This window comes from Microtus ochrogaster, chromosome X (assembly GCF_000317375.1).
Source record: "Microtus ochrogaster isolate Prairie Vole_2 chromosome X, MicOch1.0, whole genome shotgun sequence".
In the NCBI taxonomy this organism is placed as follows: domain Eukaryota; kingdom Metazoa; phylum Chordata; class Mammalia; order Rodentia; family Cricetidae; genus Microtus; species Microtus ochrogaster.
In genome coordinates, this window is record NC_022026.1 from 29436531 (window position 1) to 29455742 (window position 19212).

At 34.6% G+C, this 19212-nt stretch overlaps 1 protein-coding gene across 1 annotated transcript in view; it reads left to right on the forward strand.

Annotated features, from left to right (window-relative positions):
• The window catches only part of Cfap47 (cilia and flagella associated protein 47), an 84406-nt gene that overhangs the window by 9904 nt on the left and 55290 nt on the right, over positions 1–19212 (forward strand). Inside the window, exons 7-10 of the mRNA XM_005358660.1 lie at positions 1237–1364; positions 5780–6015; positions 16292–16481; positions 17580–17796. Coding sequence (XP_005358717.1) covers positions 1237–1364; positions 5780–6015; positions 16292–16481; positions 17580–17796 — 771 coding nt within the window. The remainder of the gene's footprint in view (positions 1–1236; positions 1365–5779; positions 6016–16291; positions 16482–17579; positions 17797–19212) is intronic.

A 19212-nucleotide genomic window follows, 5' to 3' on the forward strand; every position in this document is an offset into this window, starting at 1 on the left:
CCAAAGTGGTTGCACAAGATTGCATTCCCACCAGCAATGGATGAGGGTACCCCTTCCTCCACAACCTCTCCAGCAAAGGCTATCATTGGAGTTTTTGATTTTAGCCATTCTGACAGGTGTAAGATGATGGAATTTGACCAGAAATTGTGAACTAAAATAAACCTTTCTCTTCTTCATTGCTTTATCAAGTCAACAGAAATGAAACTACAGCATCAAAACTAATCGTTAATTGCCCCACTCATATAATCAAGAATTATCTTAATGATACTTTTGTCTAAGAAGTGTCTTTGGAAAATCTATAAAATTATGTTCAACAATACAAGATTATGTTATTTTATGTGTCCCCATTGTATTTTATATGATTGTATTGGTAGTTATTGTGAGTCAACTGATGTGGGTGCTGGGAACCAAGCCTGGGTCCTCGTAACTCTAGCGCCATTTCTTCAGCCTCCTCCACCCCTACATGCTTTGAAAGAAATCCAAATATTGTTTCCTACGACAGCATTTTAACTTTGGGAGTCTAGCATGGGCATTTAGGTGTGAATATTTGAAGTCTTAGTTAAATTTGTTTTTTAACACACTATATGTTCTCCCATTTAATATTGCACATCTACTTTTTGTGTATTTGAGTATCTACTGGCAGAAGAGCTAATCTGTAAGTAAGCTAGATAAATATAATCAGAGACCTGGCCTATGGTGTAACCTATCTATACCCTTGTTCGCATTTCTCGCTTTTGGTTCTATTCTTCCATTACATTTCTCTAAGAAGATATGATTCATATCAAATTATGTTCTCTAATTACTTGTCCACTATGAGGAACTTAATTGGTGATAAATATGAATTTAGTTCATGAGAGTAAATAAATATGTAACAGAATTTGCTGCTAAGGGAAATATGGGTTACTATAGAGACTGCTTAGAATCCTTTGCTAATAGTGAATTCTATCTGGCAGAAAAAATACAGTATAAATACTGTGGCATGTCATGTAGGTTTTGGCATATTGGGACACTTAAGTTAGTCTTGTCTTAAAAATATAAGTATTAATTCAGTTACTTTCTTGAGCTTTACGCTCTGAGGTCTTTGTTGTTAGTAAATTTGGAAAATAGGTAATAGATGTGTTTTTATTCCTTTTCATCTGCTTACATTGATTTAAGAATTAGGTTGATTATTTTTATTGACAAGTGACAATAACATATAACCTGTGCTTTAAAAACAACTAATTATGATATTTACAGGCTAGTAGTTGACATTAAAAAGGATGTTGGGCCTTCACATAGGCAAGACTATGCCCTCTTTGTGAGATTTGATTCTGTGGGAAGTAAAGATGGATTTTTAAGAGATGATGACTCTAACACCATGAAAAGTAAGTATGAAATGAATAAGACCATTAAATATGTAGTAGTTAAAATTCATTAAGAGAAAAAATAGCACATGTGAGGGAATAGGAAGGAGTTTGACGGGAGAAAATGGGAGGTAAATTGGATAAAAGCTCATTATATGCATGTCTGACATTTTCAAACAATAAAATAGAATAATGAGTATCAGTGCTACAGGAAAAATATAAAATGCTTATTTTTTACATTGAACAAAAATCTATACACTTTCATGGCTTTAATATATCATCTGTGGCGTGTGAAGACAACCATGGAACCGTTTACATGACTTTAGATAAACATTATGATCTCGGAATTTGAGAAATTAAAACCGAATATTTTTAATTTTTAGATATGGCAAGGTTTATTCATAGGATTTGACGTAAAACAAATGGGCCATTTTGTTTTGATCAGACCTTTACTTCTAGAATGCTGCCTATAGTAACAGTTGAAGAACAAGATTGAGATCTACTAAGCAGGGTAATACTGTCTTTGGATACATACCATGAGTATGTGAAAGGCATGTACTTTCTATGCCACATATTAAGAGGCATTAATTTTTTTTTTACAATTTCAAGTAGTTTTGTGATGATTGGAGCAAAGCAAAAATGTAATAGTACTTGAGTCACTTTTAATAAGCTAGATCAAAGATGAATGAATACGGAGGTTGCAAATCAAATTCTGAAAAAAATGAGCTGTGCCCAGGAGATGTAAATCCTTCCTGTTAACTTAGCAAAGCCAAGAGTTTGGAAGATTTGCAGGCCAGTATGAATATATACTGTCACTATGTTTAATTAAGCTGTTAATCTTGCTCAGTATGGCAGAAATGTCTTGCTGATATTACTGATGTCATGCCTTGTTATATTGAACTATATTTACCGATCAGAGAATATTTGCTTTAATTTTCTGGTTAATGCTGCTTTTTTTCTTATTTTACCCCATTTATTGAGCATAGATACTTTTTTTCATAGTTTTTCTGAATATAGTTTCTTATCCCCTTATATCTACCAGTTTCTCCTTAACCTCCCTTTCCTCTGAATCCATTCTCTTTCTGTGTCTCATGTCAAAAGAACAGGCTTCTGGAAGATAACAACTAAACACAACAAAATAAAATATATTACGATGAAGCAAAAGCTATCACATCAGAGTTGGACACAGCAACCCAAAAGGACAAAGAGAGTTCCAAGAACACACATAAGGGCCAGAGACTCATTAGTTCTCACACTCAGGAGTCCCATAAAAAGATTAATAAGCTAATACCTATAATATAATACATATGTAATATATAATATATTACACACACACACACACACACACACACGAGCTGCTGTAGTCCTTTTAAAATCCTATGATTGCTTTTTGAGAGTTTGTGAGTTCATGTGCCCCTTGCTTAGTTGTTTCTTCTATTCTTCTATACCCATTATTCTTATTTATTTATTTATTTTTATTTTTTTTTTATTTTTTGGTTTTTTGAGACAGGGTTTCTCTGTGGCTTTGGAGCCATTATTCTTACTTTTGTTTTTTTTTTTTTTTCAGTGTCCTAGATTTCTTGGATATTTTGTGTTAGGAATTTTTTAGATTAAGATTTTATTTAATTGGTGTGTCCATTTTGTTTATATTATATTTTAAATGTCTGAGATGCTCTCTTCCATCTCTAGTATTCTGTTGATGAAGCTTGCCTCTGTAGTTCCTGTTCTAATTCCTAAATTTTTCATTTCCAGAATTCCTTCATTGGGCTTTCTTTATTGCTTCTCTTCATTTTCAGCCCTTGAACAGTTTAGCTGATTGGCCAAACTTGGTTGGGGGTCATCTTGGACTCATGCTTAGGTCATTCTTTATAATGGGGGATGTTCCACGTCTAAAGTAGGGACACATTTTGGCCCCTTCATAACTGAAGTGAGTTGGAAAAAGAAATGTTGGAAGAGAGAATCTTTGTGATTCCTTGGGCATGGTGTCAGTTAAGAAAGGGAGACCACAGTGTCTTTCCTACTAAGAAGCTAGGGATGAGCCGTGGGTAGGGGTTGGGAGGGAGAAATTGGATCTCAGGAGCAGTGGAGACATGTGGGTCTGCATTAAGCTTATGTGTTGCCCTGTGAGGAACAGCCTTTGGGTTAGCAGAGGATAGGTATCTGCTCTGGTTGTGGTCTAGGACAAAACAACAAGTGGATAGGAAGGTTACACGGGAACATCTATGGCAGCCACAGGAGATGTGGGCAGGGGAAAGGAAAGGCTGCCATGGGGTTTTCTGTTGCAGAACTTGGGATGAGACTAGGGGATTGAATCTGGGAGAACAGGAAAAGAAAAGATGGTCTGTGTACATCCTACCTGGTTTTCTGGCATGCCCTCTTGGTTAGCAGGGGGTGCCTGTTGGAGTTGGAGGCTGGGAAAAAGCTACAGGTGGGAGGGGGGATGGAGTGACAGGTTGGAAAGAGATTTGTGAAATCCGCAGGAGGTGGGAGCAGAGGGGCAGGGGAGGCTGCAAAAGGTGTTCTGCTGCACAGACTGGGAGATTGGATCGGGGGAACAGAGAACAATAAAGCTTCTAATAGCTAGAGATGGATATTCTACATTCATCTTACAGCTTATTTATAGGCTACAATTGATCAATGAGAACTCTAGTAAGAAAAACATAACTCTATTCTATGGTTCTAGTTACAGTTCTCTTCATAAAACTATTCTATTGTTTAAGTAAAGAGTAAGTCTGTTTTGGATCGAAGACCCCAAGGACTACTACAGAAAACCAAAGTCCAAATTGGGAGTCTTTATTAAACTAACTAGAGATTATCTGGAGAGCAACCGTGCTCACATAGCAGCCCTGCCTGTTTTAAGGGCAAAAACTACATCCTGGTTGGCAGTTGCAGGGGGAAGTAAAGCAAGCAAGCTGTTTATAAGATAGAAAAGTTGTCAGTTAGCTGGGGCATCTTGACCTCAAGTCCCTGGGACATGGTTAGGTGATTTTCTAAGGGACATTCCCAGAGGAGGGGCTGTAAGCAGGGAATATGCTTTGGGTCAGACCTTAGATGACTACAGAAGAGACAACAAGAGGAATCTTGACTCTGTCACACAATCCATAGTTCTGTCTAATACCTAATATCCCCAACCCTAAATTATATATACTCTCCCAGTCTGTATTATTCTATCATGTATGATTTAATAATTATTCATTTTCGTGTATATATAACCTTTGACCTATTCCCATAATGATTGAAGAGAAAAAAAAACTAATCTCTTTAACTTTCATATTACTCACCCTAGTGGATTATGATGTTTTGGTATTTGCTAAATTCTGTAATTCATTCTAAAAATCTCCATGCTAAACACATTTGATTCAAGTCACCTTTCTTTCCTCTTTCCTTTTTACATAAAGGATTTAAATACATTGAATGATCTACTAGGTATGTCCACTAGATTATCCACTAGACACAGGCTCATGCTAAAGTTTCTTGTTCTGCCCAGAACCATTGCCTAGAGATGATGCTGCCTACAGTGAACTGGATCATTCTGCGTCAAGAAATCATGAAGAGAAAACCCACATAAATGCCCACAAGCCAGTCTAATCTAGACAGTTCTTTGGATGATCCTAAGCTGTTCCAAGTTGACAGAGCTAACTAGAAATATTTCAAAAGAATTAATAATTTTTATAAGTAGCTTTATGCTTCAGTCTTTATTAATCTCCAGAAATGGCAAGTTTATCCTTTCAGTTGCTCACACACGCACTAAAGTATATATGAACAAACAAATAAAACATAGGAAAAAAGCCCTTAGTGTCATAATTTAGCATCTGTTGATTTTCCTGTCCTCTATCCAGTAAATGGGCAAAGATTATTTACTCTGCACTCAAGAATATATCTATAACCTTGACTGTTTCTGACCATCCTTTTACAGTTCTCCTAAAATAACCATATGTGTTTCCTTATGGCTTTTTGAATGTGAGAAGCAAGTTCCTACTTTAGAGTGCTTGAATTTTCTCTTTCTACTTGGAACACACTTTTTATGGATGTTTCATTTCCTCGAAATGTTTGCCCAAATGTTGCAGTATAAATTAAAATGGCTTATTTGAATATCTCTACCTAAAACAGTCTCCCCAAGAATTTGTATTATGTCTCACTCTTTGTCTTTACATATAGCTTCTACCCTTTGTAAGTGTTACAAATGTAGTTACTGTCAGCCTTATATTTCCAGAATGTAAATCCATCAGAGCAGCTTTTTCTTTGTTCATAGCTGTGTCCTCAAGACTCAAAATTATGTGTAGCATAAAGAAGGCAGGCAATGGTTTTGCAGAAGATCGAATGAGCTCCTTATTTCCCATCATATTTTTTAAGTGTTGCTATGTGAAGTAAGCTAATATATTTTTGGTTCTCCAAACACTCCTCACTTTGTTCAGTAGGTTTTATTGCTTTTTCAGGTAATCAGCTTCAAAAAGTAGAGTTAGCTTTGACAGGCTCTGGACTTCCTGTCATCTTACAGTTTGATCCAGGAAAATCACTTACTTTTGCACCTTGTTTCATGGGTGAGCATTCGGATATTCTATGCATTGTAAAAAATCAATCCATATCACTTCCTGTGATGTACCATTTTCAAAAAACTGCACACTTTAAAGTGGATCCTGAAAGGGGCAAAATTGATGAAGGATGTATTCAGGTAAGTTAGCTTATTCTTTGCCTTCCTTCCATTAGCACTTCAGCTATTTTTTTTTCAGAGTAATTTACAGAGGAGAAAGGACCACATTTGATCTACTAGTGTTTATGAAGTATGTCTCTTATGTAACCTAGAATTAGTTATACATCCAGTCATATAGACTCCATAATTCTTTGTTAAGGGTCTGCATTGTTCCAGTGAAAGCATGTAATGTTCAGGTGCACTATGAAATGCAGTTGTTGCTTCTAAAACAGTTTTATTTTATTAAGGAATTTTAAGACATATACAGAAACAGGTATGACTTAAGATTGTAGAGTGTTAAACAGGATCTGTAATGTAGTGCCATCCAAACTGAAAGAACATTTTATTTCCATTCGGGAAGATTTTTCTGGAGAATCACATGAGCGATATCTTGCAGATTTAGTTAAAGTTTGAAATTTCAAACAGGTAATAGTTAGCTAGTTTGCAGTTTCTTATGTTGGGGAAAACAAACAAAAAACAAATACTAAGACAGTCTTGTTGGAACCAGCACCCCCCCCCCCATGTTTCAGGAGCTATTTTAATTATGGCTGGCCACTCTTGCCAACTCTTTTCTAGGCACTCTAAAACAGAACTTCTTAAGCATTCTTTACTAACTTTTGTTTTTGCCTGAGCTGATTAAAGTGTGTATACAAATTTAATATTTTTATGCTAAAAATGATGGCAGAAGAATATTGAAAGTATTCAGTGTCCATAATAACATAGAAAAATTTGTGGGTACAGTAAAAAAGGTGCATCTTAAAATATACAATGGTTTCAAATCTGAGCCCATGTGTTTCAGGCACTATCCATTGTTGTTATGTTATATGATGCACACACAATGCAGTGTGAATTTTGTATATTCAGAAGCATGACTGTGGTGACCATTTGTGCTGCAACAGACTTGTGTTGCAAGTAAAACCTCAGCTCAATTACACATTTAACTTTCACTTAAATTATTCATCACATATTCAAAAGCTTTTTATTGTTGGCCAATTTTTGTGTCCCACACCACATTTCATTTTAGGACCCCCATATATGTTTGTGACTTAAGTCAACTCTTAGAAATCTATGGTCTGTTGGACAGTTCTGTTTTGATTCCTGATTCTTCCCTGTTTGAGCAATTATACTGATGTTATAAACATTTCTGGGTGATTTTATATGGACATATACTTAAGACTCTCAAAATATATCATATAGAGGAATTGTTAAATCTTGAAAATGCTGTGTTTAACATTTGGACCTGTTCCCAGTAGTGTAATGTAGTGACATTTTGCTTGTGTTTTTAACAAATAAAGATTGCTTGAAGATCAGAGTGTAGAGTTAAGCCACTAGATACCAGGGAGTGGTGGCTCACACTTTTTATCCCAAGGCTTGGGAGACAGGCAGAGGGATTTCTGTTATTTCAAGGCCACCCTGGGGTACCTGAGATTGAATCTGTCTAAAAGAGAACCAGAACTCACAGAAAGGTGATCCCAGCACTTGGGATCCTATGCCTTTAATCTCAGCACTAGGGAGGTGAAGACAGGAGTGATATGGCTGGGCAGAGAGAGCAAAATAAGGCGGGAGGAGACAGGAGCTCAGTGTAGTCTGAGGTTTGGGTGGAGGCAGATGCAGTCTGGACAGGATCACCCCTTTGGTCTGAGCAGTGATAGAGGTAAGAGAACTTTCTAGTGGCTGGCTGCTCTGCTTTTCTGATATACAACATTAACCTTATATCTGATTCTGGGTTTTTATTATTAAGGCCAACTAAAATTCATGCTACAGTGTTTGTCAAAGTGATTGCATAAGTTTGTATTTCTTCCAGCAGTGACTTAACAGTCCAATGCCTTTATGCCCCTTCCCACACTTGACAATATCCTTTTTTTTATTACAATTATCTTATTGGGTGGAAAATGGTGTTCCAGTATGGTTTTAGTTCTCATCTTCCCAATAACTGATGATGATAGCTATATTCACCTATTTTCTTTAGGGGAATAATTGCTTAAATCGACAACAAGGTGAATGGTGCCTTATTAGAAATGTCTCTATTTCAATCTCTCAAATTTGTGTTATGATGTTCTATGAAAAGGAGAATTAAGGTGTCAGTTACAGTTAAGATTGAAAACCAGCTTGTTGACTGAGTGTTCCCAATAGATCACAAGAATCCTTAGAAGTATAAAAAATACACCAGTGTTAAAGTGATGTGAAAAGATAAAGAAGCCAGTGTCGTTTGATGGCTTCAGAAATGGAAATGGTGGGGATGTAAGTCCTCTGAGATGGTTTCTATCACCTGGAAGTAGCGAAAAAAGAATAAAATAAAACCCATACTCTGCAGTAGATCTTTCAGTATATAAGCACAGATCAAATGACTCAGATTTCAGTTCATTAAAACTGTGGAAGACTCACAAGTATAAAATAAGAAATTCGAGGTTAACCCTTGATTTTTTAAAAATTATTTTTCATAGCTAAAAGGATATTATTATATTACCCTTTGACATTTTTATTTATTCCATGTAATTTTCTGATTTTTAAACTTTTATTTTGTATAAAGTTCATAAATGTATAAAATGCATCTTGATTATTTTCTACCTCTTTCTTCCTCCATCCAACATTCTCTGCCTTCACCGTTTGTAGAGTCAAATTCTCACACCTGTCTGTCTGTCTTTCTCATCTGTGGATGAACACTCACAATCTGTTATTTTCGGCACCTTGAACACCTCATCTCTGCATTAACTGCTGTATACTTTAATGAGAAGCTTCTCTGACCAAGCATGAGAGCAGCACAAACATGTGAATATAAGCATACATATTCAAAATACAGTTTACAGCTTGACCACTTAGCAGAACATTAAAAGTTTTTCCTTTACTTTTATTGATATGGTTTTACCCATATTTATAGTACTAGACATGAGTTCTTGAATACTTATCTTTGTTGTTGAAATGCAAGTTCTTCATATGTTCTGGATACAAGGCTCAATCAGATAAATAAATTAGAAATATCTTTTCCATTTTGTGGGTCTTTTATTTTCATGATGATAGTTTCCTTTGCAATGAAACATTTTAGTAGTCATATTCACCCAAGGCCTTCAAATTTATTAAGAAGTATTTTTGACATATTTGGAATCTTGAAAATAGATATGATTCTAAAATTACCTTGTCAGTTTCTACCAAAAAATAGCAGCTGTTATTTTGATAGCATCTGTGTTGGTGTTCTACATCCTTTTGGGAAGTATTGCTATTCCACAATATTAGTTTTGCAGTTGATGGAGGACAGATACTTATTCATGCGTGTTTTAATTTCTTTCAATGGTGTTTATAGTATCCAGTGTATCAATTTTCTGATTCCTATTAGACAAGAAATATATAATCTTACAGTACTGGTGATCAAATACAGTGTATTTTGTATGATTGGCAATTGCTTTACCATAGAACTGTACTCAAATCCTTGTTTTTTGTGAAAAAAAATATTAAGTGCCTTTGTCTTTTTGATAAGAAAATGTAGTTATATTTTAAATTTCATGTGTGTGTGTATGTATACATTATATAAATTCCCTGAATGCTATCACATTTTAAAATAGATTCTTTTGTATACAAGATCATGTCTCTGACAATAGATTTATTTTATGATTTCTTTTACAATTCAGATTTATGTTTTTCTTATTTAATATTTCTACCTAGAAATAGCAAAAGAGACTATTTTATCTTGTTCTTGAACTAAAAGGAAGACAAGTAATATTCCATCAGATGAGTAAGAGGTTAGCCATAGGTTGTTCATGTACTGCCATTCTATTTTGGAAGTAACTTTTTCTTTATGAAAATGGCATGGGTTTTGTCAAACAATTTGTCTCTATTAAGTGGTAATGGGTTTCTCCTTAATTAAGGTTCATTGTATTGATATTTAGATATTAAAAGGCAAAATGACTCAATAATTTGATTACTATGTTAACCCTTTCTACTATATTCAGTTAGATAATATTTTGCTGTGTATTTTTAAATCCTCACCACATGGGGCTTGAGGTATTTTATAGGGCAGAACAGGGAACTTTTGGGGTGGATGATTCTGTTTTTAGATCTGTTCCCCTGCAATCTCAAAAGTTGTAAACATCAGTGGAGTGGAGTTGTAATTACCTACAATGGAGTACATTGACCTTCTTGTTAGGAGCTTCCTGGCCTTTAACTGCCTTCCGATGTAATCAGTATACCAATGTTCCTATCCAGAGTTTCTCAGCTCACCTGATGCTTTTAGGTTATTTATTGACCCTGCCCCACAAGTTCCATTTTCTGTCCTATAAAACTATCAAGCCCCCTGCCCTTCAGTACTTAGTCTCTACTACTACAGAAAGACTATTGTCCTTCATGGTCTGTCTAGTTAAAGGATAATGTATGCATGTTCATAAGGGGACTTGAAATGTATTTGTTTACCGTGAAATTTTTTTGGTTTTGGCACTTCCCCGTCCATTATTTTCAACTAACATTTCTCTTGCAGGAAATACATAGACTTTTAGTTTTTATCTACGTACAAATTTGTGCTTTTTTCCTTAGCAGAATGAACATATATTTATTTAGGTAAAGTGAAAAGAATTCACAAAAGTGTCAGGGTCCACAAGGGAGAAATGTTCCAATTTGTGCCTTTTAGTCAATTAACTATCTATTCACTTATGGATAGATATTTAGGCTTGTTCCACAAACCAATCATTCCCTAGTTACTCTGTAATCAAAAGAGTGGTTAATGTATCTTTTAAACGAAGTTGTTTAGTTTTCTTTGCAGAAAAGCAATACATACACATTTGTATATGAAATAGAAAACTATTTAGCTTTCAAAAGGAAGCCTTGCTATTATGAATGAGCCTGAGTGATAATATTTTAAAAGAAACAAGCCAGATACAAAGATAGGCCGTGACCTCTTTAATGATCTCAATGAAATCTGAATGCAAATTGGCAGATTTGGTCAGGAAAAGTAGTATACTTAACTAATTAAAGCGAAGTATAGACCGGAGAGTTCCTCAGCAAAACCATGGGGTTTTGCTTAAAGGGTATAAAGTTCCAGTGTGACAGAGTGAATAATTCAGGGAGATCTGTGACTATAGTATGGTGACCTAAGCTTAATGTGCTGTCACCCAAAATTATCATTGTCATAAACAATTATGAGTAAGTTAATTAGCTTGATTTAATCATTTATATATAGTGCATAATATAAATATATGATAAAATTGGTCATCTATACTTTAAGATGTCAGAGAAATGGTAAAAGAATCCATTTGTTTTTAATAAAGCGACTGATAATGTAGGGTATGCAAGTAATATTTTCTTATATTTGGTAATTCACTGTTTTAAAATATTATCTTATTTTCAAACAGCTATTTTGGTATATTTGATTACCTGTTTGTTCTATTTATTTTTGATATTTAATATTTTAATTGTTTCTTTGGAGGGTATATTCAACAATGTCACAGAGCATAGTTCAAAGTAGTACTGGCTTTATTTTAATGCTGTGCAAAAACATTGCTTCAGTATAACTGTCCTATCTTCTATTTATGCTGTTGCAATACACACTATGTTTCTTTGTTAGAAGCCTATCAACGTTCTTGAATAGCCATTGTTATATTTTCTATCCACTGATTTTTATTAGTGTTTTAGGTTATCATATCAGGTATAATGGCTTTCATCCTGGCATCTTGATGTGTATGTATGTGTGCTAATAATTTGTTCTAATTCAGTACTCTCCCTCACTGCCATCCCTCTGTTCCCTCTGAATGGCTTCTTTCCTTTTTCCCAATTTTATAAACTAAATACATAAGAAAACACTGCAAATAAAAATACAGTTCAGATATGTATGCCCATATATGCATACATATATGTGTTTGTGTATTTATATATATATATGTTTGTTTGAGTATGTATATATAGTTTCCTTTAAACTACTTGTTTAACTATCCATTTTCTTTCAGTTTCAATGGAAAGATTCCCTTTAATACTTTCCTAAAGCAGCTTTACTAGGAGTACAATCTCTCCTCTGATATTTATTTGGAAAGGAATGTCATTCCAACTTTAGTTTTGACTGGGAGTTTGGCTAGTTATGGAATTTTGAGTTTCTAATTTTTTTCAATAAAGCAATCTCTTTCCCATTGCCTTTCGGTCGCTAGTAGTCTTAATGATTTCAAGATTTTCTTTTTCCTTTCTTTTTTTTTCTTTCTTTCCTTCTTTTCTTTTCTTTTCTTTTCTTTTCTTTTCTTTTCTTTTCTTTTCTTTTCTTTTTTTTTGAGACAGCTTTTCTCTGTATAGCCCTGCTTGTCCTATAATTGCTCTGTAGACCAGGCTGGCCTCAAAGAACTGCACAGATAGCTACCTGCCTCAGCCTCCTAGTGGTGGGATTAAAGATATGCACTGCCACTGCCTGGCAGTTTTGACAGTTTGACTCTGATGTGTCTGTCATTCTGATATATCATGAATCTTGTTGAGCTTTATCAATATACAGATGAATTTTTTTCCATCACGATTCTAAACATCTCATTTTTTATATTTTTACAAATATTCTTCACTTTCCTCTCTCAACTATTTTTACAACCTCTTTTTTTTTCATTGGTACTATGTTTATTACTGTGACCTTCTTAGATTTGATGTTGATCTGACCTACCCATGGAGGGAATGAACAAAGGACAGACAGACAGACAGACAGACAGACAGACAGACACAGACACCCCGGGATCAGGTGTGCTATGCACTCTAATGGAGAATCAATAATAGCAGCAGCCCAGAAACTCAGCATGTTTATTTAATCATCTGAATTTAGGAGCTTAATTTATTTTTTGAGAGTGAGGAGGTAGGTGTCCGCTAATCTCAGTAGAAGGTCTAAGGTGTAGCAGTATATGGCAGAGCAGTTTCAGTTTCAGGTTGCAGTCATCCTATAGGAGAAAGCTATGGTTGATAGTTCCTGAATATGCTAGTCAGTCATTTGTAAGCCCTTGTACTTGGAACAGGGGAAGGTTTTACCGTATCTTCTTGTTCTGGACACAGTATCATGTACCTAGAGACCCTCTTTTGCCTAATTTTTAATCATCTCTCTTAGCCATTTTGGGTATTCTCAACTATCTTGTCTTCAAGTTCATTGATTATTTCTTGTATCAGTACATATCTACTACTGAGCTCTTTTTAGTGAATCTTTAAAATGCTGTACTATCTATAATATTTCTTTAATCATTTCAGTCCTTCATGTTACATTTTTTATGAAGAATTGATATCATACTTTCTTTTATTCTTTAGACATTTTTTTCAGTTCTTTCAGCATATTTATAATAGTTGACTCACCATAATTGTTTGGTAAGTCTAGCATTTGAATTTCCTCTCAGACATATTCTATTATGTATCTTTCTGGTGTGTTGAACACATTTTACTGTTTCTTTCGTTGTAAAATAACTTTATGGTGAAAACTTTGCATTGTAAATAGCATAGCTGTTTGAAATGCAGAAAATCAAATCACTCCAAGGTTAACAGTAGCTTTGATTATTGATATAGTAGTGACTTCTAGGAAAATTCTGTATTGATAGTTTCATTGTTGTATGTAGTCAATTACATCTCTCTCGGTTAATTTAGTATTCAGCAAATGGTTGGACAAAGGTTACCTTAAGTTGCTTGAATTAGTTATGTTAGAACATGGGCCTACCCATTCAATGGTCATTTTTAAGAGGCTGGATCCCATAGACTGAAGAGATCATGCCTTGCTTATTTGCATCTCACCGTGGAACAGTTGATCTTGCGTGCTCTCTCTCTCTGTCTCTCTCTCTCTGTCTCTCTGTCTCTCTCTGTCTCTCTGTCTCTCTCTGTCTCTCTCTGTCTCTCTCTCTGTCTCTCTCTCTGTCTCTCTCTCTGTCTCTCTCTGTCTCTCTCTGTCTCTCTCTGTCTCTCTCTCTCTGTCTCTCTGTCTCTCTCTCTGTCTCTGTCTCTCTCTCTCTCTTGTGCTGTGGGTTTTACAAATCCTAAGTGGATTCTAACCAGTACCTGGCACATCCCGGATTCTTGTCATATAAGCAATGTTGAACCAAATTATTTCCTGCTGTTCCCTAAAAGCTTTTATAATGCTTTTGTCTCCCCCCCACCCCGGGACTTTCTCTGGATAGTTACTTGGTGATTTTCTCTAAAGACCTTTCTCTGGAGCCCACACCACTCTTCCCTAAATTTAATTAAAACATGTTTTATTATATGTGTATTAGAGTTTTTTTCATGTGTGTATGTATGTCAGTACACCACTAACATGCCTGGAGAGTCTAGAAGAAGGTGTCAAATTCTGTAGACTCGGAGTTAGAGAAGGTTGTGAGCCACCTTGTGGATTCTGGGAATAGAACCCTCTTCTTCTGGAAGAGTGGCTTAACTGTTGAACCAGCTTTCTAACTGATTGTCTCATTCACTTTTGTGCAGGCTCTCTCTCCTTCTTTTCTCTCTTATCCCCATTTCATATGAAATTCCTCTATAGGTTTTAAAATGGTTCTTTAGGAACCCAGCCATGTTTGTATCTCCTATGTATTGTACAATTTTACGTATAATTCTTTCTCTCCTGCCGCACACCGCGGCCCCGATCTGTGCTCTATGCGCTAGACCCCAGTTCGCGAGCTTCGGGAAAGGGTCTGGAGGTTGCACAGACCTTCAAACACTGGTACTAAAAGCACCTCTTCATTAACACCATGGAGGCTTAAATAGACTGCAGTCAATGGCCAACAGGTGAAAATCCCATCCTCTGATCGTCTAAGTTAGGCACAGCTTCTAGTAACTTTAATTAGAAGGTATCTAGGAGGGAAGAACAGCCGAAGGCCAGCACTCATTAGTCCCAACATCCAGCAGAAGGCCAGGACTCATTAGTCCCAACACTCTCCCATTTCAATGTCTGATTGTTGTCTAGAGACACTTTCCCTTATGTCGTCCCTAGAGTTAAGGCTAATTATCAGTTTTCTTTCACTGACATTTCAGCGATTGGATTTGTAGTCATTGAACGCTGTCTTCGATATTCTTGCAAGTAGTTTACAACTTTTATTTTCAATTTCTCTTCACCAGATGCCTTAAATCAGCATCAGCCAGAGTTGAGGGATTATAGCTTACTAAGAATTGTACCATAATGCAGATGTATGTGGCCTTCTATGTAACCAGGAACATGCTGTTATGGCAAAAACAGAAAACAAGCAAACAAGAATGTCACAAAGACACCACCTCTCTCATATAGACACCAAAGATGAAGTTGAGGGTCAGAATAAATTATTATATAAATTATTATATGCCGACTCAGAGAAATGTCTCATTAGGTCTAAACAAACATACATGTATGTTTCTAGCAATATTTCTGAACCATTCCATCATTGTTGGGTTTAGGCAGCTTTCTTCTGTGACTAAAAGACATGGAGAGTTGATATGACTATGTTTCTAACAGGAGATTCCTGTCTGCAGTCAATCATGTTTACAGAAGCAGATGCTTAGAGTAGAGGTCAGAACATTCTTCTTTTATAGGTGAATTGTAGGCAGCTGCTTCTCACCAGGTCACTTCCAGTAACCCTTTCGCAAGAGTGTCTCTGGCTTTGTTTCTCTTTTTATACCTGCTTAAATATACTTCCTCCTTCACTGTCAGAGCTTTGAAAACACTGTATGAATATCTTAGTTATTTAGTTCTTTTCTAATAGCTTCTTTAAACATTAAATGACATGGGAACTCATGTTCTTGTGATACTCAGTTCTCTGTCTCTGTATCACATAAAAAAGTATGTCTTAAATGTTTTTCAACCAGTTGTCAGGCAGAACCAAAAGCATAATCTATATAAATGTGTTTTCTGGAGATCTCCACACCTACACTTCTCTCTTCTTTGGATGTTAGTGCTAACTGTTTTTACAGCTACTCTAATTGCAGACCACAAAACAGTTGAGGTGGTTGAGAGTGAGGGAAATGCCATGACGGCTTTTAGACATTAAGCAAGATTCCTGATATGTTGAATTTTTCTTAAGCCTTCGATAATTTCTAAATAACTGGAAAAGTTAATTTTAATGAATTTTGTCATTTATTTTTGTGCAAAAGTGGATTTGGAGATTTTTGATATATTGTTCTTGAAATACTGTTGTATTATGTTCTTCATTTCCTTAAAATTCCAATAATGGGCAGCATATAGCTTGTTGTTGATGTTTCCTAAAAGTGCTTATAAATCTCCATGGTGAAATCATGTTGCTTGAAATTAAAAGAACCTGTATTTTAAAATTTGTTTTTATTTTTCCTAACAATAGAGTACTGATTGAGTTTTCTTTTTCTTTAGAATGTGATTTGTTCATTTGTTCCACATCAAATTGGAGTATTTAAAGTGAAGCAAGTGATTGAGATTATCGGTCCAGTGGTAGATGAAAATTTACTGTCATTGTCAATGAAACCATTTCATTATATACATTTAGAATTCAACAGCACTTGCAAAGCTTACACTAAGAAAGTCGGGGTGAAAATTAATCCTGGTATGTTATTGCATTAGTTTTACACGACTCTGATGTAATTGTTGTTGTTAATATAAGAGTATATGTATCAAACAGGGTAAAAAACAAGTACTGTCCCCATTTATAAAACATCTATCAAAGTCACCTAGAAGGCCTGTTCAAAGACAGGTCTTATATACTAGAACTGATTATTAAGTAGTTCTCTGTCTATACTAAAGATTTACATTTCTGTCATATTTTCAGTAGATATTGTGCTGATATTTTGAGGTGTTTTATACAGATGCTCAAATATTTTATGGTTTCTTTGTTGTATTCTTTCTGTAATTTTGTTGGCTTTTAATGTTAACTAGTTTTGAATATATCCAGATTTTCTTTGTGCTACAGTTTCATCCAGTCATATATAATGTTTTATTAATTATACCATGTGAACTTGGTTAGTTACATTGTCTTTAGCTGAAAAATACCTTTCACTTGATATGGATTAATTGAAATCTTCAAATTAACATGCTTATTGTTATGCATACAACTTAATAATATTTATTATTTGCTAAATTATTTTACATAGACCCCTGTATTTTATTAAGTCATTTGTATTTTCTCAATGTGTTTGAGAATTTAGCATGTTAAAATCAATTGCTGTGAAAATTCTATTGCGGTGAAAAGATACATGACCGTGGCAACTTTAATGAAAGAAAGTATTTAGTTGGGGCTTTCTTACAGTTTCAGAGGTTTGCTCTATTATTATCATGGTAGAAAGCATAGTTTATGTAGGCAGACATGGTGACGGAGAAGGAGCTGAGAGTTCTACGTGTGGATTGGCAGACAGAAGGGAGAGAGAGAGAAATACTGGAATTGGCACGAGCATTTGAAATCCTAAAGTTCATTACCAGTGACATACTTCTTTCAACAAGACCACACCTACTTTAAGGCCATACCCCAAATCTCTGTCAATAGTATCACTCCATAATGACCAAATATTTAAATCTATGAGCCTATGAGAGCCATTCTTTTTCAAATCATTATACCAGTTAGCTAGTATATGAAATAATCCTTGGCTAATTCTTGGAAATGTACAATACAAAAGACCAAATACCAACTTACTTTTCAATTTTATTAAAGGGATATCCCCATTGATCAGTAATCCCACAAGACAATTTGTGATCAAAGATTCAGAGAAAAAGGATGATCATCCACCTGTAGCAGCAATGCTCCAGTCAGCCATGACAAACCTTCATAATCATCACTCCAATGATATGTCAGTGAAGGGTGCACTGATTGCCTTTCCTAATGACAGAGCTGCAAGTATCAGGTGTGAAGACCACTATAAACAATTCAGGTAAAATGTAATATTAATAAATTAAAATTCAAAAGACATAATATCCAGGATAATGGGCAGAGATCTGACAAGATCCTGGCATTAGAAAAGAAAGCTACTGGAGGCAGTAATCAGAATGAAATTATGTTTGTCCTTTTGTATGTGGAGAACAATGGCTGTTGAATGTTAGTGTTTGCCTTATCTAACTTTTTATACACTCTACTGTGTACTTGTGAGGCAATAGCTGGCATACAAAATAGTTTTCAAAATCATATTAGGAATATCAATATATAAACGATTGAAATAATCACTATTGGTATTAGAATTAGACTCCAAAATAATTATATTTTTAGTATAATTATGTTTGAATTTATCTGACTAAAACACTTTAACTTGTAAGAAACTAATTAACTGTTATCATTGTCCTTGTTTTCTCACCTCAGAGTCATATTTCTAGTAACTCCTCCCCACTTGATTTAAAACTTCTCAGGTTTAAGTTCATAAAGAATGTTTAAGCTACAATTTAAATTCATCATAATTCAAGGACATTGCTAAGTTAAAGGTGGCAAATACATGACTTTCTGGACCTCAAGATTTTAATATATCCATAAGTAAACAAGGGTTATTTTATGCCAATGTGTATGCTAACAATAGACTAACTAAACTTAATAATAGCCCTGTACTTTTTCTACTTTATTTTTTGGTGGGTATCATTAAGATCATTTAATTTTGTGCCGACATTCCTATTTTACCATTTGATTCTTCAGTCTACATTTTTGCTATCTATAAAAGAAAAATTCTATGACATTTACTGACTTTCCTGATATTTTAATTTATGAATTTTTTATATCTTTCTTTTCTTTGTTTCTGTTTGATTAGTACCATAAAAACAGAACTATAAAAAACCATTCTGACATTTAAAATTGTTATGCATTGTGAAAATGCAATTGTATGTTTTCTTCTGGCTCATTACATTGCCTCCAGTACCCTGAGTTGATTGCTTCTGGACACATTTTTGACTTTTTTATGAACCTATTTTCCTATGCAAAGTTACATTTCAAATTCATTTTAACAATTTGATTATGTGTCTATAGATTAGATCATAAATATTAACAGAAAAATAAACTGCCATTCCTATTATTTAATAGTTATATTTAATTCTCTCAATAGAGTTTTTTACCTTATCAAATCTAGTAATGTTATCAATTAAATGTTAAAAAATAAACCAAAGAAATTTTATTCTAGTGCATTCACTTTTTGCTAAGAATTAAAATTACTATTTTGTTCTTATGTATTTAAGCCTTTTAGTTTTTTGAGAAAAAATAATGTAGAGAATTTTGTTCATTGTAATATCCCTTCTGCTTATAACAGTGTTAAGAATGCAGGTGAATATTGGGTTATTATTTCTGGGAGGACTTAAATAAATGCCAATTTATT